The 24,086-nt window shown below is 50.2% G+C and overlaps 1 protein-coding gene across 3 annotated transcripts in view; it reads right to left on the reverse strand.

Annotated features, from left to right (window-relative positions):
- PTPRF (protein tyrosine phosphatase receptor type F) overlaps nucleotides 1–24,086 on the reverse strand; it is a 338,292-nt gene that overhangs the window by 27,253 nt on the left and 286,953 nt on the right. For 2 of the 3 annotated variants that reach the window (XM_065740315.1, XM_065740306.1), the window contains exons 13-21: nucleotides 23,374–23,567; nucleotides 17,512–17,538; nucleotides 15,268–15,385; nucleotides 12,475–13,053; nucleotides 11,743–11,840; nucleotides 6,601–6,854; nucleotides 5,558–5,648; nucleotides 3,072–3,284; nucleotides 48–202 (exon numbers count right to left, since the gene is read on the reverse strand). In XM_065740315.1, the coding sequence (XP_065596387.1) occupies nucleotides 48–202; nucleotides 3,072–3,284; nucleotides 5,558–5,648; nucleotides 6,601–6,854; nucleotides 11,743–11,840; nucleotides 12,475–13,053; nucleotides 15,268–15,385; nucleotides 17,512–17,538; nucleotides 23,374–23,567 (1,729 nt within the window). The remainder of the gene's footprint in view (nucleotides 1–47; nucleotides 203–3,071; nucleotides 3,285–5,557; nucleotides 5,649–6,600; nucleotides 6,855–11,742; nucleotides 11,841–12,474; nucleotides 13,054–15,267; nucleotides 15,386–17,511; nucleotides 17,539–23,373; nucleotides 23,568–24,086) is intronic. The other variant, XM_065740325.1, reaches the window with a different exon arrangement.

Consider the following 24,086-nt stretch of genomic DNA (forward strand, 5'->3'; position numbering starts at 1 on the left):
CTGCAGTGCTCACGCTGTACCTGCAAACGCCCTGGAGCATATCTCACCTTTTGAAGAGGAGTATAGCGATGACAATGATGATGATTAATATCACAGCCAGAACAGGTCCCATCACCCACAGCATCTCCGGCTCGTCCTGCTGCTTTGCTGAAGCCAGTTCCATCACAATCTCATCTGAGTAGGGGCTGGCTGCGTATCTCTTCTGAACAGCACCACAAGAGAGGGAGAGAAAAGCAAGCATCCATTAGGCTAAAGCAACAGCCACATGCCTGAAACACAGAGGTTTTCCCTTGCCTCTGGCTAGCAGGGAACAATGTTGCTTCTCAGACCACATATCCTCCCTCTCTCAGCATCAGCAGAGGTCCCACTGCAGAAGCAGTCTCTTACTGGTGTGAGATATCCCTGGGCCAGCAACTTTCTGGCTAGCAGACCTGTCCCCGAGGTGCCAAACTGGAGCAGCCCAGCTACGAGCCACTTGCCAGCCCTGGATTCTCTCGGAGCCAAATCACAGGCTTTTGAATCCCAACCAATTGCACAGTGGGGCTGGCTGATGATTCCTAAGTGGTTCGTAATACCTGCTGTGCTGATATCAACACATCTCTCCAGGACAGGGCTATATTAGGAAAACCCCTGCTGGGCTAGGCGGTTTTCTTAAAGGAACAAAATGACAGGAACATTTTCTTCCTGATGTCTCCGCTCTGATAAACAGACCTTGGAAAGGGGCTCATGCTCACAGGTCCCTTTCCAGAGATTTCTGCATTCTGGCAGCCTGGTGATTTATAACCTGAAGTGCCAGCTCTCCAGCCCCACCAGTGAGACAGGATTAGCAGAGACCCAAACCCCTTCTGCAGCACAATGACATCGCACCTGGCTTGTTCTGCTGCTGTTGCTAAGGCTTATGGAGCTGTGCCGTCCCTTCGCAGCTCAGCAGGGTTAAACACTGCAAAAAGAAATTCTTTCCCCCTGTTAGCGAGGGCCAGGGCTGTCTCAGTTCTGTGCCTGTGGCTTTTGGGCAGCATCTGCTGCCCTGCACTGGGCAGCTGGGAATGCTCTGCTCTTGCCACAGAGAGTTTTGGTCACTGGAGTGGTGCCTGTGGGTCTATGAATTGCCCACGATAATATCAGACTTTAAACATGCCCTTCTCCCTGCGTGCATGTGAGGAGACGGGAGAGAAACATCAAGTGTGCTGCAGCCACACAACTGCACAATTTGATCTCCTCTCACAGGTGCTCTTGATCCCAGCCAGCCTGGTTTCACACGTGTGGAGTACAGAGGATGCTCTTATCTGTGCCTTCCTTCTGGCAGCATGCAGGTGCAGCATCCTCGCTGCTCTCTTTGGCTTTATCAGTGGGCAGAAATGCCATTGGCTTGTGGGGGTGGGGAGAAGGCTGCTGCTTTGACTGTGGAACTTTTCAGCTTTTTCAGTGTCACTGACATTGCCGCTGGCTTCTGGTTCAGCTCTGTTCCTACAGCAAATTTGCTCGAGACCACTGCAACCCATTGGCCCTTGGTGCAACAGGGCAGGGTACAGTTCCAAGCATGGCAGAGACAAGGAAATGCTCCATCAGCGGTGAGGGAAGGGGTGGAAGGCCTGGGGCTTCTCTCTGTAGGGGCATGGAGCTGCTCTGCATAGAAGGCATACTGGCTTTACCCAGCCAGATCAAGCTGCAGTGGGCAGGGAGGAGCCCACCGCTCTGTGCACCCAGGGAGCATACACCCATCTCCAAGCCAAGCTTTGTGTGTGGGGGGCAAGATACACATTTCTGCAGAAACCTTTTGGAAACACCTCCTTTCAAGAGAAGGCAGAAGCAGTGGAAACCAGAAGGGCTGTTATCTCAGTGGCATTTCCAGCAGCAGACTGAGAGATGCAGGCGCCCCTGAGCTCAGACAGAGGTGCTGTTTCAACCACCCTTCCCTCTGCCTTTGAAAAATGGTGATGCTCCGCTTGTCTGCTGATGCCAGAGACACAGCAAGCAATTTCAGAGGAGCTGAGCAGGGGAGATGGTGCACAGCCCTGGAAAGAATGTCTCAGGCTTCAAATGAAAATGGGTGTGATGCAGCAGTGGATGCAGAGAGGCAGCAGCTAGGAGTAAAAACCTCACTGGCAGCTGACCAGGGGGCTGAGGCAGATCTGTGCTGGGGAGAAGACGATGTTAGATCATCTGGTTATGGTCATCTCTTCTTGGCAGGGACTGCTGCGAGAGCATACCCAGAGGTCTCCGCTTTACCTTATTGTTACTTTGTGACTCTCCTCTGTGCACATCGTGCCACAAGAACATGCGAGGCGGATGAGAAATGAAGAACTTGACCAGCCCTAATGAGCCATTACAAGCAAATGAGGCCGAGGAAAGAAGCCACAGCTTGGAAGCCGCCCAAAGAATCCTGTGCATCTCTATTATTTCTATTATTTACACACCAAGCCACTGCCACCACTGCTCCTGCCCTTCCTGTTTACAGCTGGACGCTGATGCAAGGTCTCCCTGTGCTGCTCTCTGCTTCGTGCACAGCCACTCCCTTCCCAAGAACAGCCCCAGTGCCTGGTGACAAGGCACGGCCTGTTTGCCTCCAGCAAAGAGAGGTACAGAAGCATGGAGTGAGCACATGTGTGGCATGGCTCTGCCCTGCTGACAGCCCGGTGATGGAGACAGGTTCCCTTCTCCTGCTGTCACCTGGGATGGGATTCTGGACACAGAAGGGCCACGAAGGCAACTTTGCAATGGGGCTGTTTTCCACAGGCACTTACTCAACTGAAAGCAAGATTAGAAGCTCTCCCATGCCACGTGTCAAACTCTGCTCTGGGAACAGCCTGGCAAGCCACAACCAAGCCTGCACAGAGTGGGTGTGTAAGCACTGCCCTCCACTCTCATCTGTTACATCAAACACATGTGCCATTCCCCTCCAAAAGCACCATCTATCAAGTCAGCTCCCACAAACATCCCAGCTTGCACACACCAGCTACACAGCCTCCTTCCCTCCTCTTTGGAAAAAGCTCCACCATGTGGCTCTCAGCCCCCACCTGCCCCGAGCCAGCACAGCTGTGCCAGCCTGTGCCCCCACAGAAGGTCCTTACCGTGTCCCCATCTTCCAGCGAGGCCAGCACAAAGCAGCGGTAGCTCAGGTCCTGAGAGAGGGGTTTGTTGTAGAAACCCTTGTAGTTCTTCTCATCCCCCAGGGTGAAGGTCTCGGGCAGCACGTCCACTTGGGCAGCAATGTAGGGCTTGAGTCTGTCTGCTTGGCGTCGCTGGCGCCTGCTCTGACTGCCCTGGCTTATGGCCTCCAGCAGCTGGGGACAAACAAGGTGCATCACTACAGCTTCGCCCAGCGTGGCACCGCCTGATACTGTCACCTCACTGGCTGTAAGGCTCAGCAGGTGAAAAGAAGGCAGGGAAATGATACTGGGTTGGATTTGGACGCGACGATACAAAGAAACCAGTCATCCCACTGTAGCCCCTGTCATCCCAATGGTCTACAAGGGACCCGAGCCATGCCTTGCGGCCCAGGTGCTGCTGTGGGCAGTAGCTCAGGAAATTCTTTATAGACGCTGGATGTGAATTACTACTGACACTGATGTATAGGGAAAAAGTGACATTTGCTGTGTCTTTCCCTTCCGTCAGAGCTTCGATATTTCACCTGCTGCTGTGTTGCAGGCAGAGCTTTGTGTAAATCACTCAGCGATAACAGATTTCATGGGATGTTCGGAGCAAAAATGGTAAATTTCATAGCCAGCCACAAATTCATGAAAAAGGATATAAACACAAAAAAATTCAATTACGCTGCTAAGAAAGACTCTCAGATGTTAATTTTTTTTTTCTAATGAATAAAAATGAATACCAGACCTGGAACAGAAACTGTGATTTACAATGGAGGAGACATGAAATACACGAGCATTGTCAGGGCAGACCCCTATTGCAGGGTTGGGGAATAGATGTGCACACAAAGCCACGTCGCTGAGCTCACCCCTCTGAGCACGACACCCTGCTAAGGCAGCCCCTACTCTTTCCTCTCATCAGTCCATCCTTGCCCTCTTCCTAGCAACCATATTAGAGTATGCACAGAGGGAAAAGGCAGAGAGATGGTGGAGTTTGCTCCCTACATGCACGTCCTGCACCTTGCCTGAAATGACAGTGGGGCTCTTAGGGGCAGAAAGCATAGCTGTATGTGCACGGGCTCACCCCACAAGACTGCAGGGCTCCAGCTGTGATTGATGCAGCTGGATGCTACTGCCACCTATATATGTAACACACCATAAGTCTGCACCAAAGGAATGCTAGGCTTGCAAAGTTCAGATCCTGAAAAATTAGAAGATGTCAGAATTACTATCACCTGTGCAAAAATAATTCAGCCGCACACCGTGTTAGAATCCTTGACTACATGGTCACATGCCATCTCTTCTGTAACTCCCCTGCTTTGTTCAATACGCAGGACAGACAGTGCTTAATCAAGGAGCAGCGATGCCATATTTTGTTTGCTTCTTTGCATTATGCAGCCCGAGGCTTTGTTTATTGCTTACTATTCAAACCCAGCTCTGAAGACAAAATTAATAATTTCCTCGTGGGCTTTTCTATGGTGCTGATCACTGTAATATTACAAGTGCTTCACAAACATTAACGATCTTATCTTCCAAACACACATATGAGGTGAAATGAAAGCGATTATCCTCATTTTACAGAGAGAGAACAGAGGCACAAGGACATAAATGTAAAAAATGTCCACTAATTTTGAATGTCAAATTGAAAAGCCATCAGCTTGTTTTGTTTTTAAAGAAAAACTTAGCATGTTTTATTGCTCTGACAGTATCCAACAGAGTTCTTCTGACCTTTCTCTGCAGCTGGGGATGCTGAGGCTTTGCAAGCAAAGCTTCAGTATCTCAAACTGAGGACTCCAAAAAAAGGCAAAACATCAACCCTAATGCAAATGGTGTTTTACAGCATTTGCCCAGGACTAGGTGAAACAATTAAGAGATAGAATCTAGCTCTCTGAATAGCCTTCAGCCACCTAGAGCACATAATCAAACCACCCCTTTCTCATCCTACTCCTCTCTTCCTTGTGCTATTTTGCAGCTTCCATAAGGAAAGGATGCAGGAGAACTACAAATGATGGCTCTTCATTACACAATTCTGCTTCACATGCTGAACAGATCCACTCGTACCTGGAGCGAGCTGGGACCCCATGGAAAAGACTCTGCAATCATGTAATTAAAGATTAATGATAAGCAAGGGCCGACTTACATCTTCTAACACTTTGTAATATCTGAGTGCTTCAAAGCTTACAACTTTGTTCTCTTAATGGACCCATGTGTGATTTCTGTGAAGCTGGGTGTGTGATTTCTTGGAATTTTCCCTAATTACTTTGGGTGGATATATGTGGGGAAGAAAGAGCCCACAAACCCGTGTGTGGGATTCTGCCAGCAGCCATATGTGTGCTGCTCCTGCGCGGGGCAATCTGCAGTGGTGGGTGAACGCACCGCTCAGCACTGACAGCACACAACAAGCGTGTGAAGGGAGCTCTGAAGGTTGTGGAGGACACCTCTACTGCAGCACTGCTGTATGCTCCTACCTGGTCCAGCTCCATCTCATCAGGAGTCCGCCACCGCGCCGTTGGGCTGCTGGGGCTCTGCTCTGCCGGCACGACCACGATGTAGTACCACCTGGCAGGAAGGAAAGCATGAGCACAGGGGAGCAAGGAACACGTGCTACATCCCTCCCAGAGATGACCTGCTCCTCTCCCTGCCCTCTGAGCGGCAGAAGGGCTCAGGAAGGAGGAGGCCGGCTCTCCAGCTGCACCAGAGAAAGGAACTCTCCTGTTAGTGCTCATTAGGTTAATGAAGATCTACAGACTGTACTCCATAGGGTGGTGTAGGAGCTGCGAGAAGGACATTTATATAATCGGATTGTAGCAAGAACCCTGGGGGAATTGTGCTTCAGCACAAGCATACCACAGTAACGAATAAGACTTCCACAAACTCGCTTTTTTAATCTCCTTGAGGCTTTAGGCATTATTTATTTAAAGGATATTATATACAGTGTCAGAGAAAGTTCCCCCTGATCCTCAACTGTGTTTTTGCTGGTAGCATCTGGAGCATACCCACCAGGGCAAGGGCAAACTGTCAGAGAATTGTCTTAATTTTACTGCGTGTAAATATTTGCTCAGAAGGAGCCAGCAGTGTGAGCCTATGTTCACACAGGTAAATGCCTAGCTCTATACTGCAGCCTGCTCTGAAATTCACTCCCAGGTCACAAAGCCCCCAGGCTGGCAGGGGCACATCCTGCACTATTCCCCATCCCCAGCCTCTGATCCTCCCCCTCTCTACCTATCATCGCAGGATTGTAGAATCATTTGAGTTGGAAGGGGCCCTTAAAGGCCACTTCCTCCAGCTCCCCTGCAGTGAACAGGGGCATCTACAGCTCCATCAGATGCTCAGAGCACGATCCAGCCTGGCCTTGGGTGTCTCCAGGGATGGGGCATCCACTGCCTCTCTGGGCAACTGGTGCGAGGGCCTTACCACTCCTCTATCCAGCCTTAATCTCCCCTCTTTGAGTTTGAAACCATTTCCCCATGTCTTACTGCAACAGACCCTACTGAAGAGGGACAGCACCTACCGAACTGGCACAGTGGCCTGCACTTTGGGAAGGGTAAGCGTGAACTTTCCCTCCTGGATGTACTTGTTGGTGGCAATGGGTTTGCTTTGCAAGACATCAGGCGCGGTGCGGATGGAGACGAGGTGCTGGAGTCCCCCAGCACTGTTCCCACGGTTCATGAGAACAAAAGAGTAGTCTGTGTCTGGCTGGAGGTCACTTATGAGCTTCTTCATGGAGTGGCCGTCCACCTCCACACTCTGGCTATTGTACAGAATCTGAAATGGGAAAAGGACAGGCTCATGCAGCCGACAGCAGTGTTACTAACTACCATTTGGCTGTGGATCCTCCCTCAGGTGTCCACAAACAGCCATCGATCTTTAGGTGAAGAAGAGCAGCTCCTGGCACAGGGCTGAGCCGTGATTCCCTTGTGCCTCACAGCAATGGGGGCAGAGCCCAGCCCTGAGCCTTGTGCCACAAATGCATGGCTTTTTGGTGCTGCTTCGGGGGGAGGAATTCAGATGGCTGTGTGCAGCCCTCGCACGGAGATGAATGGCTCTTTGTTTCCTGTCTCACGAGGCTACAACAAGCAATATGCTTTTGGTGTAAAATCCCATCTGCTTTAAATTGGTGGCGCTCCCGTGTCTCCCAGCTGATGCCTGATCGAATGGTTAACACAGAGCACCCTCCCACCCCCCAGCAAGGTGACCGGGGGTACGTGCCTCGCTGACGTCTGTCAGATCCCACTCACAGATCGGGACCTGAACCAAATGGCAGCTCTGCAGGTGTGACACCCTGTTGCCATGACAACAGATGCTGGTGCTGTGCTGGCCGCGGGCAGGGGACCGGCGCTGCTTTTCACTGCTGCTTGTGCCCCCCTGTGCAGCCCTCACTTAAGGGCATTTTCTTCTTGCCATTCTGCAGCCATACCTACCCCTGGCTAAGGCCCCGAGCCACAGGCACTGCCCTGGGAAACTCGCTCCTTCTCTTGCTGGAACAATCTCTCTGCCCCCAAATGCTCAGCACTGCCTCTACAAAGCCAAAACTCAAACAAAGCCCAGAGATGGAGATAATGGGGTGTAGGAGAACTGGAGGGAGCAGGGGTTGTACCCCAGCTGTGACAAACCAGCTGCTTCCTTCCATCCAGTGTGGCAGGGTGTGATGGAGGAGCAGACACGCCAAGCCAAGAATGGGCAGGGGCAGAGCTGGAGCATGCTGCACCATGGCAGCTATTACATGCCACAGGCAAAGACCACACAGTAAACATGCTCTCTACAACAGTGGTCTTGAGAGTCAGAAGATGGCTCCGTGTAAGAAAAATGACTTGAAGTAGAACAGATCTCTTGCCAGCTGAGCCTGCTGTGCAAGCTGACACAGGCAGCCAGGGAGGGGCTGAACTTTCCTTCCAAGTCACCTTTGTAGCAGGTGGCATCAATCTGCAGAAAGCTGCCAGCTTGCTGGGACAAGGGCAGCTTATTAGCACTGCTCCAGTATTTAGTGCTTCAAAGCTTACAACAGCAATACCGAGGACACGCTTCAGATCCTCTCCAGATCACTGCGATGAAGGTTGGGATAGAGAAAGAGCCCCCACTTTCTTGTGCCCTGGCTTTGAGGGTGCTGGGAACCGAGAAGAGATTTCCAACAGGTAACAGAGCAGCACTGAGGAGCTGCAATGGAGGAGAGACATGGTCCAACTTGTTTGCTGACACACTTCAGTCTTCAGGGATGAACTGCAAAAATAAGTTCCAAGTACTGAAATACTTGGGACCAAGCCCTTGCTGTCTGCCCCATGCGCTGAAAGGCAAAGGGGTGGTGGCTGGGGGTGCCCAAGTATTCCAGACAAGAGCAGGTCCTGAAGTGCCCATGGGGAGCAGTGGGACCTCACCTCACATAATCCAACACAGGCTTAAACAAAACCAAACTTCAAACACTAAGAGGAATTATTGCTGGAATGATGCAAAGCTCACAATGAGTTCAGATGCCTCTCAGATAAGAATTCTCATTATGAAGCTTTCTCAAATAAAGGCATCACCAACTGCTTCTACTTGTGCTCAAGGGAAGACACTTGCTCACCAACTGCCAGTGCATGACACATCTGCTGGGAACACAGCTGTTCTCCTGGGGCAAGAGGAGGCTGAAAAGATGGTCAGGCACTTCAGTTCAGTGTTTCCCTGCTTGCTCTGCATTGGAACCAGCCAGGACACTGTCCCCGATCCAGTCCTGACACCAGGATGATTTTCATCGCCTTACACAGAAATTCATTTCCAAAGACAGTGAAATTGGCATCTGCAGCGCTTCCCTGAATCATTCTCCAACCTCCTCCTTTTTTCACTGCTGCTGTAGCAGTTCCACGTTCCTTTACCTGCCATAACACATTGTCTTCTCAAATGTTATGCACCATTAGGTAAGGTCTCTGCACAAACCTTACAATAATGTAAGGGCTCACAAACAGTCATTCGTGCACAGCTGGAGATGCCCGGGAGCTCAAGCAGGAATGCTATTTAGAGGTTGCATCATGGCCCACTGGTAACTACTTAAGTCAGCAGCAAATTTGGCCCAAGGGCTCTGAACTGCCAAACATTGCTGACTAGCCCATGGTTTGCTGTAAAATGTCATTCATACTGCTCTTACTCACAAGGGGGAATATGCAGGGCTAGAAGCTAGGTGGGTCCAAATGTCACTGCTGAAGGTCTGCTGTTAGATTTTGAGGCAGTAAAGAATATATTGAACTAAAAGGTGAAAAGACACACAGTGTGCAACACTGCAAAAGTAATTACTTGATGGAGAAGTAGATGAAGTTGATGGTCTGTGGGGCAAGAGTATTACATTCCATGGGACACAATGTCAGAAAGCACCGCCCAGGTTCCCAGGGGCTATTTCTGAACCTACATCATAATCACTTCCAAATGTGCTGCTCCTTCTCCCGATTTGTAAGACACCTCATGATGCTGCCTTCAACAACCAGTATATCTCCCATTCTGCTCTTCAGCTGAAGAATGTCTCAGGGCAATGCACTTTCCCCAGGGAGGAGGTCGTATCTATCTTACACTTTTCATGCAAGCTCCAGAATGACCTTCTGCATTTCTGAAATAGAAAAGGAATGATGTCTCTGCACCAGCACATAGGCTGGGCAACATTTTACAAGGAATTTATCTCTCAGACCAGAAGAAGCTATGAAAATTCCCAGAAGAGAACAAAAACCTTCATTATTGATTTGGTAGCAATGACAATTCCTAAAGTCTCAGCTCATCCTCTATGAAAAAAAACAGCAACAGTCCTGCCTGTGTCCCACTATTCATTGTCAGAACAATATCTACTTTAATTAAATCTGTTAAAGTAGAATATGACACCCTTTGGGACATAGATTTAGCATGAGACTGTTTATCAAGTGTAGATAATACTAATTGTTCCCATGGAGATTTATCTGCTATGCTAGTTACAGTATTAGGCTCTGGCCTCAGCATCCCATGTGCCCGAATTAGTGGAGAGAGGTGAGTCTTGTTTATAAAAATACAAAGTCCTGAAAGTTATAGATTTCCTTCGACTGGCACAGTCAGCGACCTGGAGCTGACCCTCTTAGCTCCTCACCTCGACTCGTGTGTGTCTGCAAGCCTGGAAGTATTAATAGAAAGAAGACACTATTAGAGAAATACCCTCGTAACATTCTTGTTTGCATGGCTGCTCTTCAGCTAGTAAGTGGCTAATGCTGTCTGCTCCTGTGTCATCTGAGAGTTAACCCGCGAAAGGGGCAGATTCTGAGTCACTGTGTCAGCAGTCACAGCTCCCAGGCTGAGACAAGAAATCAGTGCCATGCCCTTGGATCCTGGCTACCTCCAGCCATGCCACCATCCGTACACGTTAGTAATGCTCCAAAGGTCACACTGTCCCTTTCGTGCTCTGAGCTGCCAGACAGAGATGTGGGCTTTGTACCATAAGAACAAGGCAAGATGAAGTGGACTGGTTCTTCAGCAGAGCGCACAGTCACAGGGATCAGCGAAGTTCCTTGCGGCCAGATATCTGAGCACTGATCCTAACACATCCTACGCTTGGGAAAGCTTTGAATACCATGAGGTCTCCGTAAAAGCCTTGTCTGCTTCAGCTAAACTCTGCATGTTAACAAGTGCCTGCTATTGATCATGCTAATTCAGCTTTAGGATCTAGACAAGGAGAGTTATAGCAAGGATGAGGAGGTGCTCACACGCACTGATGTGGATGCAGCCCCATTCTCCTGGCCATGGCTCCCACACAGCTTGTGCTGCTCACACCTGTGACGCCCGAATGGTGAGGATGTTCCTTATTCTCTTTCACTCCCTGAGTTTATGCACCTGCCCTGATGTTCTGCAGTAACTGGAAAAAGCAATCTTCATGTTTGAGACAGGACTTGTTGCAGAAGGAGCTGGTTTTAGTTTGATTCACTGACTGGTTTTCAGACCGATTATTCCTGGTGATCTCTTGTGATTAAATCACATCTGTAACTTCTCACACTTCAACTCTGAATCAGGCATCACGACAAGCTTGCGCCAGCCTGACCGATAGGTTCCAACTGTGCAAATACCAAGTATAAGATACTGAAAGAGCTGATGGAGGAGTGAAGCACAGATTGGGACTGTGTGAAAACAACCACTGCATCCGCTCGCCAGCAAAGCATCAGTAATCTCAGGGTCCTGAAACGTTCCCCTCCCTGTTAGAAAAGGGGGGCTGCAAGTTTCAAGGGTGCTGCCAAGGGAAAAATGGGTACACAGCCAAAGTTGCTACTGATAAGACAGGTTGGCATTCTCTGCTGGTATGCTTCAACTAACATTATTCACGCCTGTTTGTTACCATGAGCTGCAAGCGCTTGCTGGCTATTCCACAACTGAACAAAAGAGCAAGAAATCAACAAAATTGCAGTATCTTCTGGCATAAGAAGAGTGAAAGAAGGCAAATCAAGCAGCAGTGTGCTCTTCTGTGTGTCACGGTTTGCACATGGGTGCTCAAAAGCAAGAGCAGCTACCTAACCTGAACTTGGAGATCTGAGCTCCACAAGATCTCAGACGAGTGAGCAATCTGACCTTGCTCTGGTGGTCTCTTGTCTGACGGCCTGAAAACACCATGCAGCATGTCAAGGTGCTGCTTTTCCCTGACCCGCTCATTGCCAGCTCCCCATTTTCTGCATCTCACCCTTACCTTAAAAGGCACTGCAGATTTATAGGAGTCAGGCACTTCCCAGCTCAGCAACACGGATGTTTTCATGACAGCGTTGACACGGAAGTTCTTAGCAAACACTGAAATGAAAAACAAGATCTTTCAGCACTGTGGGCCAAGTCAGGAGAGAGCCAGGCAGCAGCTCAGCTCCAAGTCTCTCTTTGTCTAACTCAGCGGCAGACGTCAGAGAGGTCAGCTACAGCGGAGAAGTGAGATATGAGGAGAAAAGAGCAGCAGCCTTTTACCAAGTCTCCAGTCTCCAGTGGAGTTCCCCTTTTTGACTATACTTCCCAGCATCACAGAAATGAAGCTGTAGGCTGAACTGCAGCCTTCTCTTCCCCCCTCCACTCACACTCTGCTGGCCCTTTGCCATGATCAAAGAGCAGTGGTGCTCAGGTACTGGATCTGTAGATGATCCTACCCAGCTGTCTGCTCCAGTTCAAGCAAGAGCCTTTCATGTACAGATAAAAGAGCAAAGTGTGCCTGTGGAGCGACGAAAGCAATTAAGCTACCACCAATACCCCTCATTCCCCCACCCCCCAAACGACAACTTTAAGGAATCCTTCATTGAGCCTCCCCTTGCTGAACCAGTTTTACACTAGGAGCCACACAGTACCTGATCTCATTAGTCAGAGCCAAGGGAAGTGAACTGAAGCAAAGGTCCCTGTCCTGGAGCCAGAGTTTGCTGTTAGGGCTTGTTAGAGGGCCACTTACCTTGCTCAACGGGCATGGTCCGGGACTGGATGCTGGGGCTGAGCGGCCCAACCCCCTTATTGGTGCGGGCCCTCACTTTGATGTCGTAAGTGGTATCAGGCTTCAAATTCATCAAAGTGATACTTGTGTCCTTGGTGATGTTAACCAGGTCCTGCTGGCTATTTATGTCTCTGTAAACCACTGTGTAGTTGACAATCTTGCCGTTTCTTTCTGCCAAGACTGGGGGGTCCCATGCAACCTCTGTGGTGGAAGTGGTCAGACCCACCACGCGCAGGTTCTGTGGGAAGCCACTCGGCACATCTTCTGCGGTAGTGATCTCCTTCTCAAACTCCTCTCCTGGACCAGCTCTGTTTTTGGCAGACAGTTTGAAGAGGTACGTGGCCCCCTTGTGCAGGTTGGTCACAGTGTAATGATGGTCTCTCTTCCCGAAGTCTATTGTGTTCATCTTTTCCTCATCAAGACGTCTGTACTGCAGCCGGTAACCCAGCAGCTCCCCTACCATCTCCTTGGGTGGGTGCCACTGGATGAGGGCTGTGTTCATGGCTGTCGTGCTAATCATCATGGTGGGCTTCCCCGGGACTGCAACATAAACACACAATGACCATCTGTAGCCTGGGAGGAGGGAGAGGAAGGACAGCTTCCGTGCTGCTCAGTCCATGAGGATTGAGGAAAGCGGGAAAGTTCAGACAACAGGGTGAAGAGGACGACAGACAATTCACATGGATAGAGGTAGAACGACCCTAATCCAGTGGTGAGGGAAGCTGGAGCCAGCCAGCTCTTGGCTGCCATTTTCCCATGTGCCGCCATCTAAACAGGCAATAAATCCAGCCACATCCAGCCCCAAAATTCATCCCCTTTTACAGGAAAGGTTTAAGGTACCTCAAAGCTTCCCATTTATCTCAGACAAGAGCTGAATCCCGTCCTCCTAATCAGTGGTCTTCAGACTCTCCAGCTAGTGCCCAGCACCAGGCCACGCAGCCCCAGCACAGTTCCACACCAGCCACACAGGAGGCCGAGTCCAGCGCCCTGGTCTGTCTGGAGGCAGACTAATTTCATCCTGAAACCTTGCAGTTTTACCATCTGCAGGCAAGCGGAGCTGGGCGGGCTGTTTACCATCAGAATGCATTTTGCTTTAGCTGATGAACAGAGTCATGATGCCAGTGTCGATGTGAGAGGTGAACACAAGCGTTCCATGGGACTTTTGATTATGCTGCATAAGTCAAGGGGTGTTGCCGTCACGGGTTAGGAACTGATGGCTTTAAATTGATGGTTTTAATACCTTGATCTCCTTCAGTTTAAAAAAGGATGCGTCTTCACTTCACATCAGCTCAGATTTGTAAACAAATGAACTGATAGGGAAGATACTTAAGAGTCGTAGGGATGGCGACACTGACATAAAAATGAAAATGGGATTGTAGCCAAACCTAGCTAAATACCCGTGCACCGTTTTGAAACATCTGAGCCCTCAGGTGAGCACAAGAGAAACACGTATTTGGCAGAATTATGTTCCAATTTTGCCATGAGAGGGCGATACCAACACTCCCCTGTGAGGTCAAGCCTGAAGACAAGCCAGTGCCAAGGCAGCTATGGGAGTGTTTTTGTGGGTATTTAAGACACAGAATTAAATTTCCACTGCCACTGTACTTGTAATACAACATCTAACAGCAGCCAGTATTATGGGACACATTATTTTCAAAGTCGATTCAAAATATTAACTTTAAATGTGCACCGTAATGTAGGAAGACTCACTGCAGTTTACAGCACAACACTGGGATGTTTAGGAAGCTTTCCTGTTCGTAGGACAGCTGTAGCAATTTGATGAACAGAGCTTACACCATGGTGAGGCACAAGGGAGACAGCATTTGAGACTGTGACAGTGGAAACTACCTCTGGAGCTCCCCATATGCAGCGCAGAGGAGACAGCAAGCTGTTCCTGTTAAAAAGCATCAGGAACAAATGCTCTCAGTTTGCACAAGCTGCATTCCCATAATAACCAGTGGTAAGTACCATTCCTGTGGCTGGTGTTAGAAGCAGCAGGATTATCATTTGAAGGACAGGTCTAATGAATGGAAAATCGAGGACAAAACAATGACAACTAGCTGATGCCACTGCTGAAGGCAAGCTTGACTGCATCCAGAGGAGAGCACCTGATGAACGCCGGGGTGCCCCAGCTCCTGGCACTAGGTACAGGGCACAAGTCTACTGAGAGAGCAGAATGAACTGGCTGGGATCACCAGACCTAGTAGTTGTGTCCGCAGCACTCCTATGGTAGTATTTGTTGCATTCCGGGTTTTATCACAGCTCTAGGAGCAGGGTGGCTGAGGTATGCAAGCCAGGGAAGGCGGTGGTAGCAAAGGCCATGGGGAGCTGAGAAGCACCTGAGGGCCCACCACGCCAGCGGCCATCCTAGGCAGCACTGCAGTCAGCACAGGAAGCAAGAAATGGCACTCGCCTACCCCTGCTGCACCAGGGGACAACATGAGGGCAGGCTGTTTGTGACTTTTGGGCTTCCTCTTCCCAGGTGTCTGGACTACGCAGAGGAGCTCAGGCCCACGAGTTTCATGGCTCTTTCACGGGCCCTGGCAGTGTCCGTCTGTTTGCTGCACTTTGCTCGGGTGATCCGATGGCAAAGCCTGTAGGAAGGGCTGCAGATCACAAGAGCATGCACCTCTGTGGCACCTCCAGCCCTCTTGCTTCCTCCTCCACAGGTGCCTCTCCTGTACTCCCAGGGCACCTCTAGGGAGGCTCTACCACCACCCCTGTGAGGCTGCGGTCTCCGCTCCCCACGCTCACCTGCCCCTGTGGTGGTGATGACCTTGGGCTTGCTGCGGGCACCATCTCCCTTGGTTGTGTAGGCAGCGACCGTGACGGAGTAGGTGGTTTCCGGCAGCAGGCCTCCAATGACCGTCTCCTGGGAGTGCATCCATGAGGCAGAGAAGAGGCAAACGAGAAGAGCAAACACCCATTACCAGAGCGAGCAAATGGAGGGCACCGGGGTCAGCTTCTCCAACAGCATCACACCAACACACTTGCCGGCGCACACTCGTGCATCGCACCCAAGCACACACATCTTGCCTTGCTCCCCCGTGGAGCCAGCAAATGGTGACTGCCACCGCTCCAGCACCGAGCTGCCTCATCTCACCCCTAACTCTTGGCACTCCCAGGGACCCACCAGAACCTGCGGGTCAGCACGGGAGGAAAGGGAACAGCTGTAACCCTGACACAGTAAGCCTGAGAGTAAGAGGGCTGCGGAGCTGTGAACCAGAGCAGAAGCCAGATCAGCCAGATGCAGAAACCTCCTGGGGGCTCATGTGGGGGTTTTTAAGGTTGTCTCCGGCAGCAGTGCAGCCTGGGGCAGGAGCACCTGCAGTGCCGCAGCACCGTGCTCACCCTCCCTGCCAGGCATGGCACAGCACAGCGGGCATGGACGGGGTCAGCATGAGGCACTGACAGGACCCGGAGGGAAAACCCTGCACTGTGGGAGGTCTGGGAGCAGGCAGTGCACTAGCACCCCTGCATGCCCTGGCTTCCTCTGGGCAGGAGGAGGGCACGGCTCCACGCTTCAATTTGAGATCAAAGCACGAGCACTGCTCCTCCCTCCTGGCCTCCAGCAGTAACGTGACTTCTGCCAAGCCCTGCACAGCTCTTGGAGCAGCTCTCACAGCAGCTCTTAGAGACCTAGGGCAGCTACCCCTGAACAGCGTTTGGCTGTGGGTGCTATGAAATGGATTGAGACCGTCAGCACTAATAACCCGCCAAGTCATTAGAAGGGGCTGGGAAGCTTCAGGGCAGGAGGCAGAGGCTCAGGGTTTGTGGTTTATCCCTTCAGATGAGAAGAGCAGAGCTGAGCTGAGCTCCATTGGCTGCGGAGAGGCAGCTCAGGCGCTCTCAGGGGCTGCTCCAGGGTCCGATCCTCTGTCCACAGTCCCTGTGGTGCCTCTCGGAGAGCAGCCAGTCTCTCATTACTCCCTCCCAATAACACCCACACTATGAAAGCTGCTGATCTCCAGTCGGTGCTGCTGGTTCAGGTTACCTGCCCAGGCTTACTCATCAATATCACCCTGTTACCATCGCGGAACCAGCCAGCCCAGAGAAAAATCAACAAGCACCAACAAGAACCCCGCCAAAATCACCGTGTGAACCAGAGTCCCGTCCCAACTCTGCCCCTGCAGCAGGTGTGTGTGTGCGGGTGAGTGGACGTGCAGTCCGATCGGTGCCAATGGACCCGCAGGGAAGCACTCACACAAAACCTGCAGACTCTGAACATCCCAAGAGAATTAACTCCTCCCAAATCCATGCAAAGAGAAATTCTCACGCAAAAGCATGCCACCGGGAGCAAAGCAAGCGAGCTGGGAGGAGGGGAGAGAGAACGAGGGATGGATGAAAGAAGGTCTGATTGCATAATGTAAACACAGTGCTGGCATGACAAAGCCACTCAGAGCGCAACTCCTCCATATAAAGCAGGAGGAGAAATGCTTTGTGCCGGAGAAGCTCACAGTAGGGCACATAATTGAATTGCTGACTCTAAAAAGGTCATTTTCGAGTTTGTTCCTCCAATTTGATATTTCAGAATTATATGGAAAAAAATTGAATTTAACTGTTTAAATGTGATTGTTTTCTTATTACTATCTGTGTTTCAGCCAAAGGTCATGGTTGAGAGTGTAGGTTACTTTTCATGACTATAATCAATGCAGTTTAAAGATTATATATCTAATTTGACTGTGTAACTCGGTGGGCCAACTACTGCAGAAAGTAGGATGCACCTCCTGAGTCAATCACTTGAGCCTGCCTAAAACTGCACTACAACAAGCTGGAAATACAGATTATAGGAAATGTCAATTGCTTTTCTACATTTAGTAGCAATCTAAATGCCAATTTTCTCTGGATTTGCTGCTTGCGGAAGGTTTCACAATGTAACTCTCCAGCCTCATTAAGGGAGTGAAAAGGATGTTTTGACAGCACTGTGTCTACAAAATTCACAAATCGATTTTCCAAACCCCTCTTTTCCAACCTGGAATACACACAAGTGGTACTTACGTGGTCGACGGAGTCCTCAGCTCTCCACTGACGGGGGAGAAAGGAAGGAGGAGAGAAAAATGGAGACACAGAGTTTTAAGGGGCAACGTGTAGGAAGGGGATGACGATGACAACAGCGGGGGTTAGCAGGACTGGGTGAGGGGGATTGTAACACTTACATACAGAGGGTCACCTGGCACAGGCTGTGCCAAGGGAAGAAATGGGACAGAGCAAATCTCTACATGCTGCTAGCCTGAGCGGGAGGTCTGTGCTCATTCACACAAGGTGGGGCAAAGCACTTTCTTCCCATATGGACCAAAAGGTCACCGCTTCCTAACATTGCCATCCTTTCCCTTTCTGGCTCTGTTTACACTTCTCTGCCTCTTCCACGAGGAGGAGCAAGAAGGGATGAGGCTCTGAGAATCCACGATGTCCCACAAGTGACAGCATTCACAACAAAGTTTTGTGGCCTGATCTCCAGGTTCTGATCTAGTGATCCTGCAGCCATCATCTCTTGTTGAGAATTAACGACTTCACACACAGAACCCAGTGGAGACTTTTGCAGGAAAGCACCAAAATGATATTTACAGATCTCTTTCCTGTAGCAATTGCAAGAAGGTGCTTTGAAAATCTCAGAAAACTGCGGAGTGCCTTCTCTTGGAAACACAGTGAGGCCAAGATCCTACTTAGAGGTTCACGCTACACTGTTCCTCTCCAACTGTGCTGCATGGCTTGGAGCAAAGGTAGATGTAGTGCCTGTACCAAGGAGACAGTTCCTCATTTCAAACTACACAACACTGAGGCAGCAAACACTCATTTGGCAAGAGCAGCCCTGCGGGCAACACTTCTACAGAAAACATTTTCTAGTAGAAGACCACAAGGGATTGCAGCCATGGCAGCTCAGTTATGGCTCTGGAGAGAGACTATGCAGGTTTCTGAAGGGATTTGGGGTTATACGGCATCATAACTGTCAGGCATACCAGCAGCATGGTTCTCTGTGGTTGATGCACCAAAGGAAGGTTTGCAGAGATCACAGGGAGCTCTCTCAGCCATGGTGAAGCGTTACCCCTCAGGTTACTAAATCTGCCTGGAGGAAGTGTGGGTCGATGGGTTCAAGCACAGAGATGAAAGTGGAAGATAGGTATTACTGTCTCTGACACACAGCGTGAGCCATGGTGAGCCCTGTGCTGAGCCTGAGTCACCAGCTGTGAAATGGCACTCAGAGCCTGCCTTCCCCAGGACACCAGGATGCCCAGCTAATGCTGCTGAAGTGCCTGGGAACCTGCTGGTGCTACAGAAGCACTAAATGGTATTAAAGCTACAAGTTGCTTTTTGTATTCAGGCTATTTAAGGTGGCTTTCACAGGCTGGAGCTTATCGCAGTGGTAGAGAACTCTATCAGCAGTAAAATACATGGCACACCTTCCAAATATTTGCCATTTGTATTCTCTAAATTCAGAAAGCAGCAGTTATATGAGAAAGGTTCTTTTACAGTTCTATTATAGTTCCCTTATTTGATGCCATGAGACTTGCAGCAGATCCATCCTCCTAAACCATCCCAGAATTTAATTTCAGCAAAGAGGTCAAGCTGTCCCTAAAGAACTCCTGTAAGGCCACGGCCATGACAAGCCACTGTTGTCCCTAAAGGACCTCTTTCCACATGCAGCTTGGTGTTATTTCAGTGTTGTGTGTGCTCACCTGAAATCCAGCCACCGCTGTTGATGCCACCACGGCCAACAACCACACGCTCTGCCCTGACCAAGTATTGCTGCAGGAAGGATGTGAAGCTGGCAGCCCTTTCAATCAGAAGTCACTCCAACACTGTGCTCCTGGTGGATGGGGCCATGTGGCTGTAGCACCCCACGCTGCCGCAGGGCTGTGTGCAGCTGCACGAGCAGAAACTGATACCTCACTGCAACAAACAGCAAGGCTACTGCATCTTGCAGCCTCTCGCACCACAGCAGGGAGCTTATCATCCAGGAGGATTTTAGACCAAATGTTTAATGTTCAGACTCTGTTTGCTCTTACGTTTTCAGTGGTCTTTTATCTTGTATCAGATCAGAGCGCAAAGAAACGCCTTGAGATCTGTGCCGGAGGAGTAACAGTGAAAATCCAGGTCTGCATAAATACCCTGGTATAAATTCAATTTCATTATGAAAATATCACCCGCAGATCAAAACATTTCCTTCCTATCCTAGCTTGATTGCTTTTTAAGCGTGTAAGGTTGGTCAGCAAGACAAACTGATCTGAAAGGCCCAGGAGCTGTCATAAAAAGAACTCAGACAGTGCTGTGTGCGTGAGGCAGGATGGCTCAGGGAAGTGCTAAAGCTAACAGTCTGTATTTATAGCAGCTGCAGTGCCTTAACGTTTCATTTTACACTTCAGCACCGCACAGCGTAGTCGTGTCTCAGCAGGGAATAGCTATTTTCCCTGACCATGGCTCTTGCAAAAGACAGACTCAATCCCTCCTAAATATCCCGAGCTATCAGAAGCAGATATTGGGGTTTTCCTGCAGATCCTGATTTCTGCTTCAGTGATCATTGTGCAACAGTGAAACTCCAGATACAAGCTCGGGGTGCTCAGTCTGTTGGATGTGAAAGGGTCTGATGGCTCCAGAACTTTTCCTTTGTCCATTACTTGAAATGCCTCCTACATTGTGCCTTTCTTTCAGCTCTGTTCTCATTATGAAGCATGCTACATCTCACCAACACACCAGACTCTTCACCCAAGTGAGCACAGGCAGAAGTTGTTTCATGCAGATCCAGATAAGGATCCCAGTCTATCACCCAGCAAAAGAAGAAGGCTGCAAATTCTTCTGCTACACCTGGGCTGGGCACTGTCCACCTCCTCTGATCTCATTCCAGCAGCTCTAAGTGCTCACTGTTACTTCTTGCTGCTCTTCTGGTAGGATGCACACTGGGGCTGCCTGCTGGATGGAGAGGTGCTGCCTGCCAACACCACCAAGTCTCACCGTGAGCCTGCAGCCACTCATGCAGGCAGCACACCTCTTCCCTGCTATGGCTCTTTGCAGAGCAAGAGGAAGAAGTGTCAGGAGTCCCTTCTCCACACAGTCTGATCTGAAGCTGTATCCAGCTAACTTCCAGCAGCAGAAGCAAACCTCTCTGGGCAGGTCTGGATCTGCAGAAGGCTGTAAGCAGTGAGACGAGCACGCACTCCACATCCCCTGCTACCTCCTGTGTGCCCAGAGCTCCAGGTTCAGCCCTGCTACTGCTCAGCACTGCACTCTGCAGGCACATGGGTCTGGCACCCGAGAAGGGATAAAGGGTATTGAGCCATCTGCTCATGTAGACCTGCTGGAGCTGCTCAAAGATTGGAGACCAAGGAAAGACAGCGGGCCCCTGCTCTCTTCTGCAGAACCTAATTCCTGGGCCCCATGGCTTTGCCGTCCCCCACTTTCCCAAGCCAGCAAGCATTTGTATGAGCACGGCAGGACGCAGACAAGACCCCAGGCTGCCCCCACTCATTTTAAACATGGTTCTGGAGCCGGGATGATTGCATACAGAGTTCAGACTAGAAGGCACAGAGAATCTGGAAGAGGTAATCAGTCACAGGCAGGGCCCCAGGGAGGAGGGAGAAGCTTCAGCTCCATCGCAAGACCTTCCTAACAAAGGATTTTTCTCCCTAGGCAGGAGGCTGCAAAATAATGCATGATCTCTCCAGCACCGGGGCCCCTCCTTCACTGCTGACGGTTTAGTCCTTTCCGCTCAAATGGTTTTGAAAACTGAGAATTTGTATTATCTGCATAGCTAACATCTCCTTCCCTTTTCTTCTTCCTTTCATCTTCGTTTACTCTCTCTGTATTTCTCGTCTTCAATCAGCAAAAGTCATGAGCCAGCTTTAATGCCAGTGTCTTCATACCATCTGCAGGAAGCAGATTACGTGGTACATACCTACTCAAAATCAGTAGACAGCCTGTCTGGGCAGGAGGAGGGGTTCTGCCTACATGTCCAAAGAATTTCTGTCCTGCACCCACATTTGGAATCGGTTTAATTCTCTCTTTGTGCATCAGTTTACATTTTATGAATGTTTATGAGTCTTGAACGGGACTCCATCTATATCCTGTGACCTTCCCAGACAGGTGTACCGGCGAATCTTTGTTTCGCTCCACTGAAAACAACTCTTCCCAGACTGCTTGTTAAAGTTTGATCTGGCTGTTAGCAAAGATACGTGCTGCTGTACTGAAAGACGGCAGCTCTCACAGGGTTCTTCTGGAGCAGAGGCATTTCACCAGCACAGGTCACGCCCGACTTCTCGCTCTTTTGGGAGATATCTCTTCTGCCAAGTCAGTGAAACCTTCCTGCAGGGTCACCGTTAGTTTGTCCCAAGAGTGACGTGACTTCTTCACAGCAGTCACTTCCATGCAACCATCTTCCACTCAGGAATTTCAGCAGATGAACACAGCATGATATGCACCGGGAAAAAATGCTGTAGCTAACAAGGATTTTCCCCACATAAATTCACCAAATATCAAAGACTGGTAAATGGCCCGACAGGCCAGGAAGCTTAAAGCAACTTGCCTCCTTGGTGATAACTGCACACATTCAAAACTATGCAAAATCCATCACTCCTTGGAAAATTTCTGGCTCTGGTACCCCCAGTTCCTGCACACTGGCATGGAGTTCCTTCCTCTCTCAGAAATGTATGAGTAAGGAATGAAAGCAGAACTGGCTGGGAAAGCAGAAAATATTTGAAAACATCAACATGAACAACACTGCCAGCTTTACCCACCTACACTTGAGACTAACCCATTAACTCCAAACTCCAGCTGAACAACACAGCATCAATTGTTCAAACAATATGGAAGATTATATCCTCCTGGAATAAGAAAAGGGCAGCAAGTAGCTTTTCTAACGATTAAAATAAAACAACATCTGAAACAAACAAAGACGTGTCCCAGATAACACCGTGAGGACCCTCACAGCATTTTCTCTTTAAAGTTTTCCTCTTATTACTGAGTTTTATCCTTCAGAATATGAATGGGAAGGAAAGCTGCCTCTGTGTACCGTGCTCCCCACTGACAAACGTATAAATGATTCACAGCTGCGTTCAGGAGACAGATCAATTAATCGTTGCAGCTCTCCAGTATTTATATTGGGCATCATTCAAGCAAGCCAGCTCTGAATCGATCACTCGACACTTCCAACAGCAGCAGATCCTGTACTTCATTTATATGATTATCTTTGTTGAGAACAGCACGGGTCATCCAGGATGAAGGACCCTTGCTCCAAAGACGAGTTGTGCTTCATTGTAGAGCACCAACAACTTCCCTGGCCACTGGGAAGAGGCAGTGCAGCTTATTGGGCTGTAGAGAGCCCATAACCACGTATGAAGCATTGAGTGGGGACAGGGGCTTAGCTCACAGCTTGGTGAAATGTGCAAGGTCCCTGTCTTGCACAAGTAGAAGGGAAGGGAGGCTCTGCTGAGTCCTCCAGGGCTGCCCTGCATGGTAGCTGGTCCCACTGAGCATGCAGAGCCACCCGAGGGCTGGCAGCACCTGAGGGTTCTGCCTGGAGAGATGCTTTGCTCTGGACACAGCCAGCAGCACAGAAGCAGCAGACCTGAGGCTTGTTTAAGACCCTCTGAACATCTTCTGGAGTGAGCACAGGATGAGGCAGGAAGAGAGAGGTATGTGTGGGAGAAGGCATAAGAGAGGAGCATCACCTGCTACAACATCTCTCCTCCAGCAATTCTTTCCCAATTAACTTTTCACCAGTTACAGCTTGTGGATAAACTGTCCGCCCTACTCAGGCAGGGCTGTGTCCCATGCTCCATATCTGCCAATGAATGCTTGGGCATGGACAGCCCAGCCCTCAGCAGAGAGGGAAGGTGCCATGCCTACCAGCCCGCCGTCCCCATGCTGTACCTGTGCTTCCGACAGCATGACATCCTTGATGACGGGCTGCCCACGGGGCTCGTTGTTTTCCAGCTTCACATAGGTCACCTGGTAGCCCCGGATCTGCCCGTGCTGCTTGTTGGAGATGGGCAGCTTCCAGCTCACCCGGATGGCTGTCGAATTCACGGACTCCACCTCCACCTTTCGTGGTGGGGCACTGGGCACTGTAACACACACGGGACGGACACTTAGCAGGTGCACACCGTCAGTTCTTCTACCTTTGCTACCTTCCTTCCACCTCATTGCAGAGATGGATGTGCCACCACAAATCCCCTGCATCTGCCCAGGAGGTCATATTGCAGTTCGCTATGTGACACAACCCTGACCTAACACCCCAGTGCTCCTGCTGCTCGCTGTGGAGAGAGCAGGGCTGTGATATGCAGGAGCACCCAATAGCAGCAGCCATACTGGATCAGCCCCATCTGTTCCTCTCTCGTCTCCAGCAGCGGGCAGAAGAAAAGCAGAATATAATGAACGTGGCAGCTCAGAGTGCCCTGTGGCAGAGGTGGGGGTTCTGAAGCCCTTCCTCCATGCTGCCTGTCACTGCACACCACCTCCTCACGGATCCCCCTGCGTGCTCCCACCTCAGCCCAGGTAGTATGGCTGGATGCTGCCACCAGCCCAAGCAGGCAAGCTCCTCCCCTGTGACAGCGAGAGGTTAATGAGGGGGAAAAGCACCATCC

The sequence above is a fragment of the Cyrtonyx montezumae genome, unplaced genomic scaffold (genome assembly GCF_038088225.1).
Source record: "Cyrtonyx montezumae isolate F1298 unplaced genomic scaffold, pur_monq_1.0 scaffold_1, whole genome shotgun sequence".
In the NCBI taxonomy this organism is placed as follows: domain Eukaryota; kingdom Metazoa; phylum Chordata; class Aves; order Galliformes; family Odontophoridae; genus Cyrtonyx; species Cyrtonyx montezumae.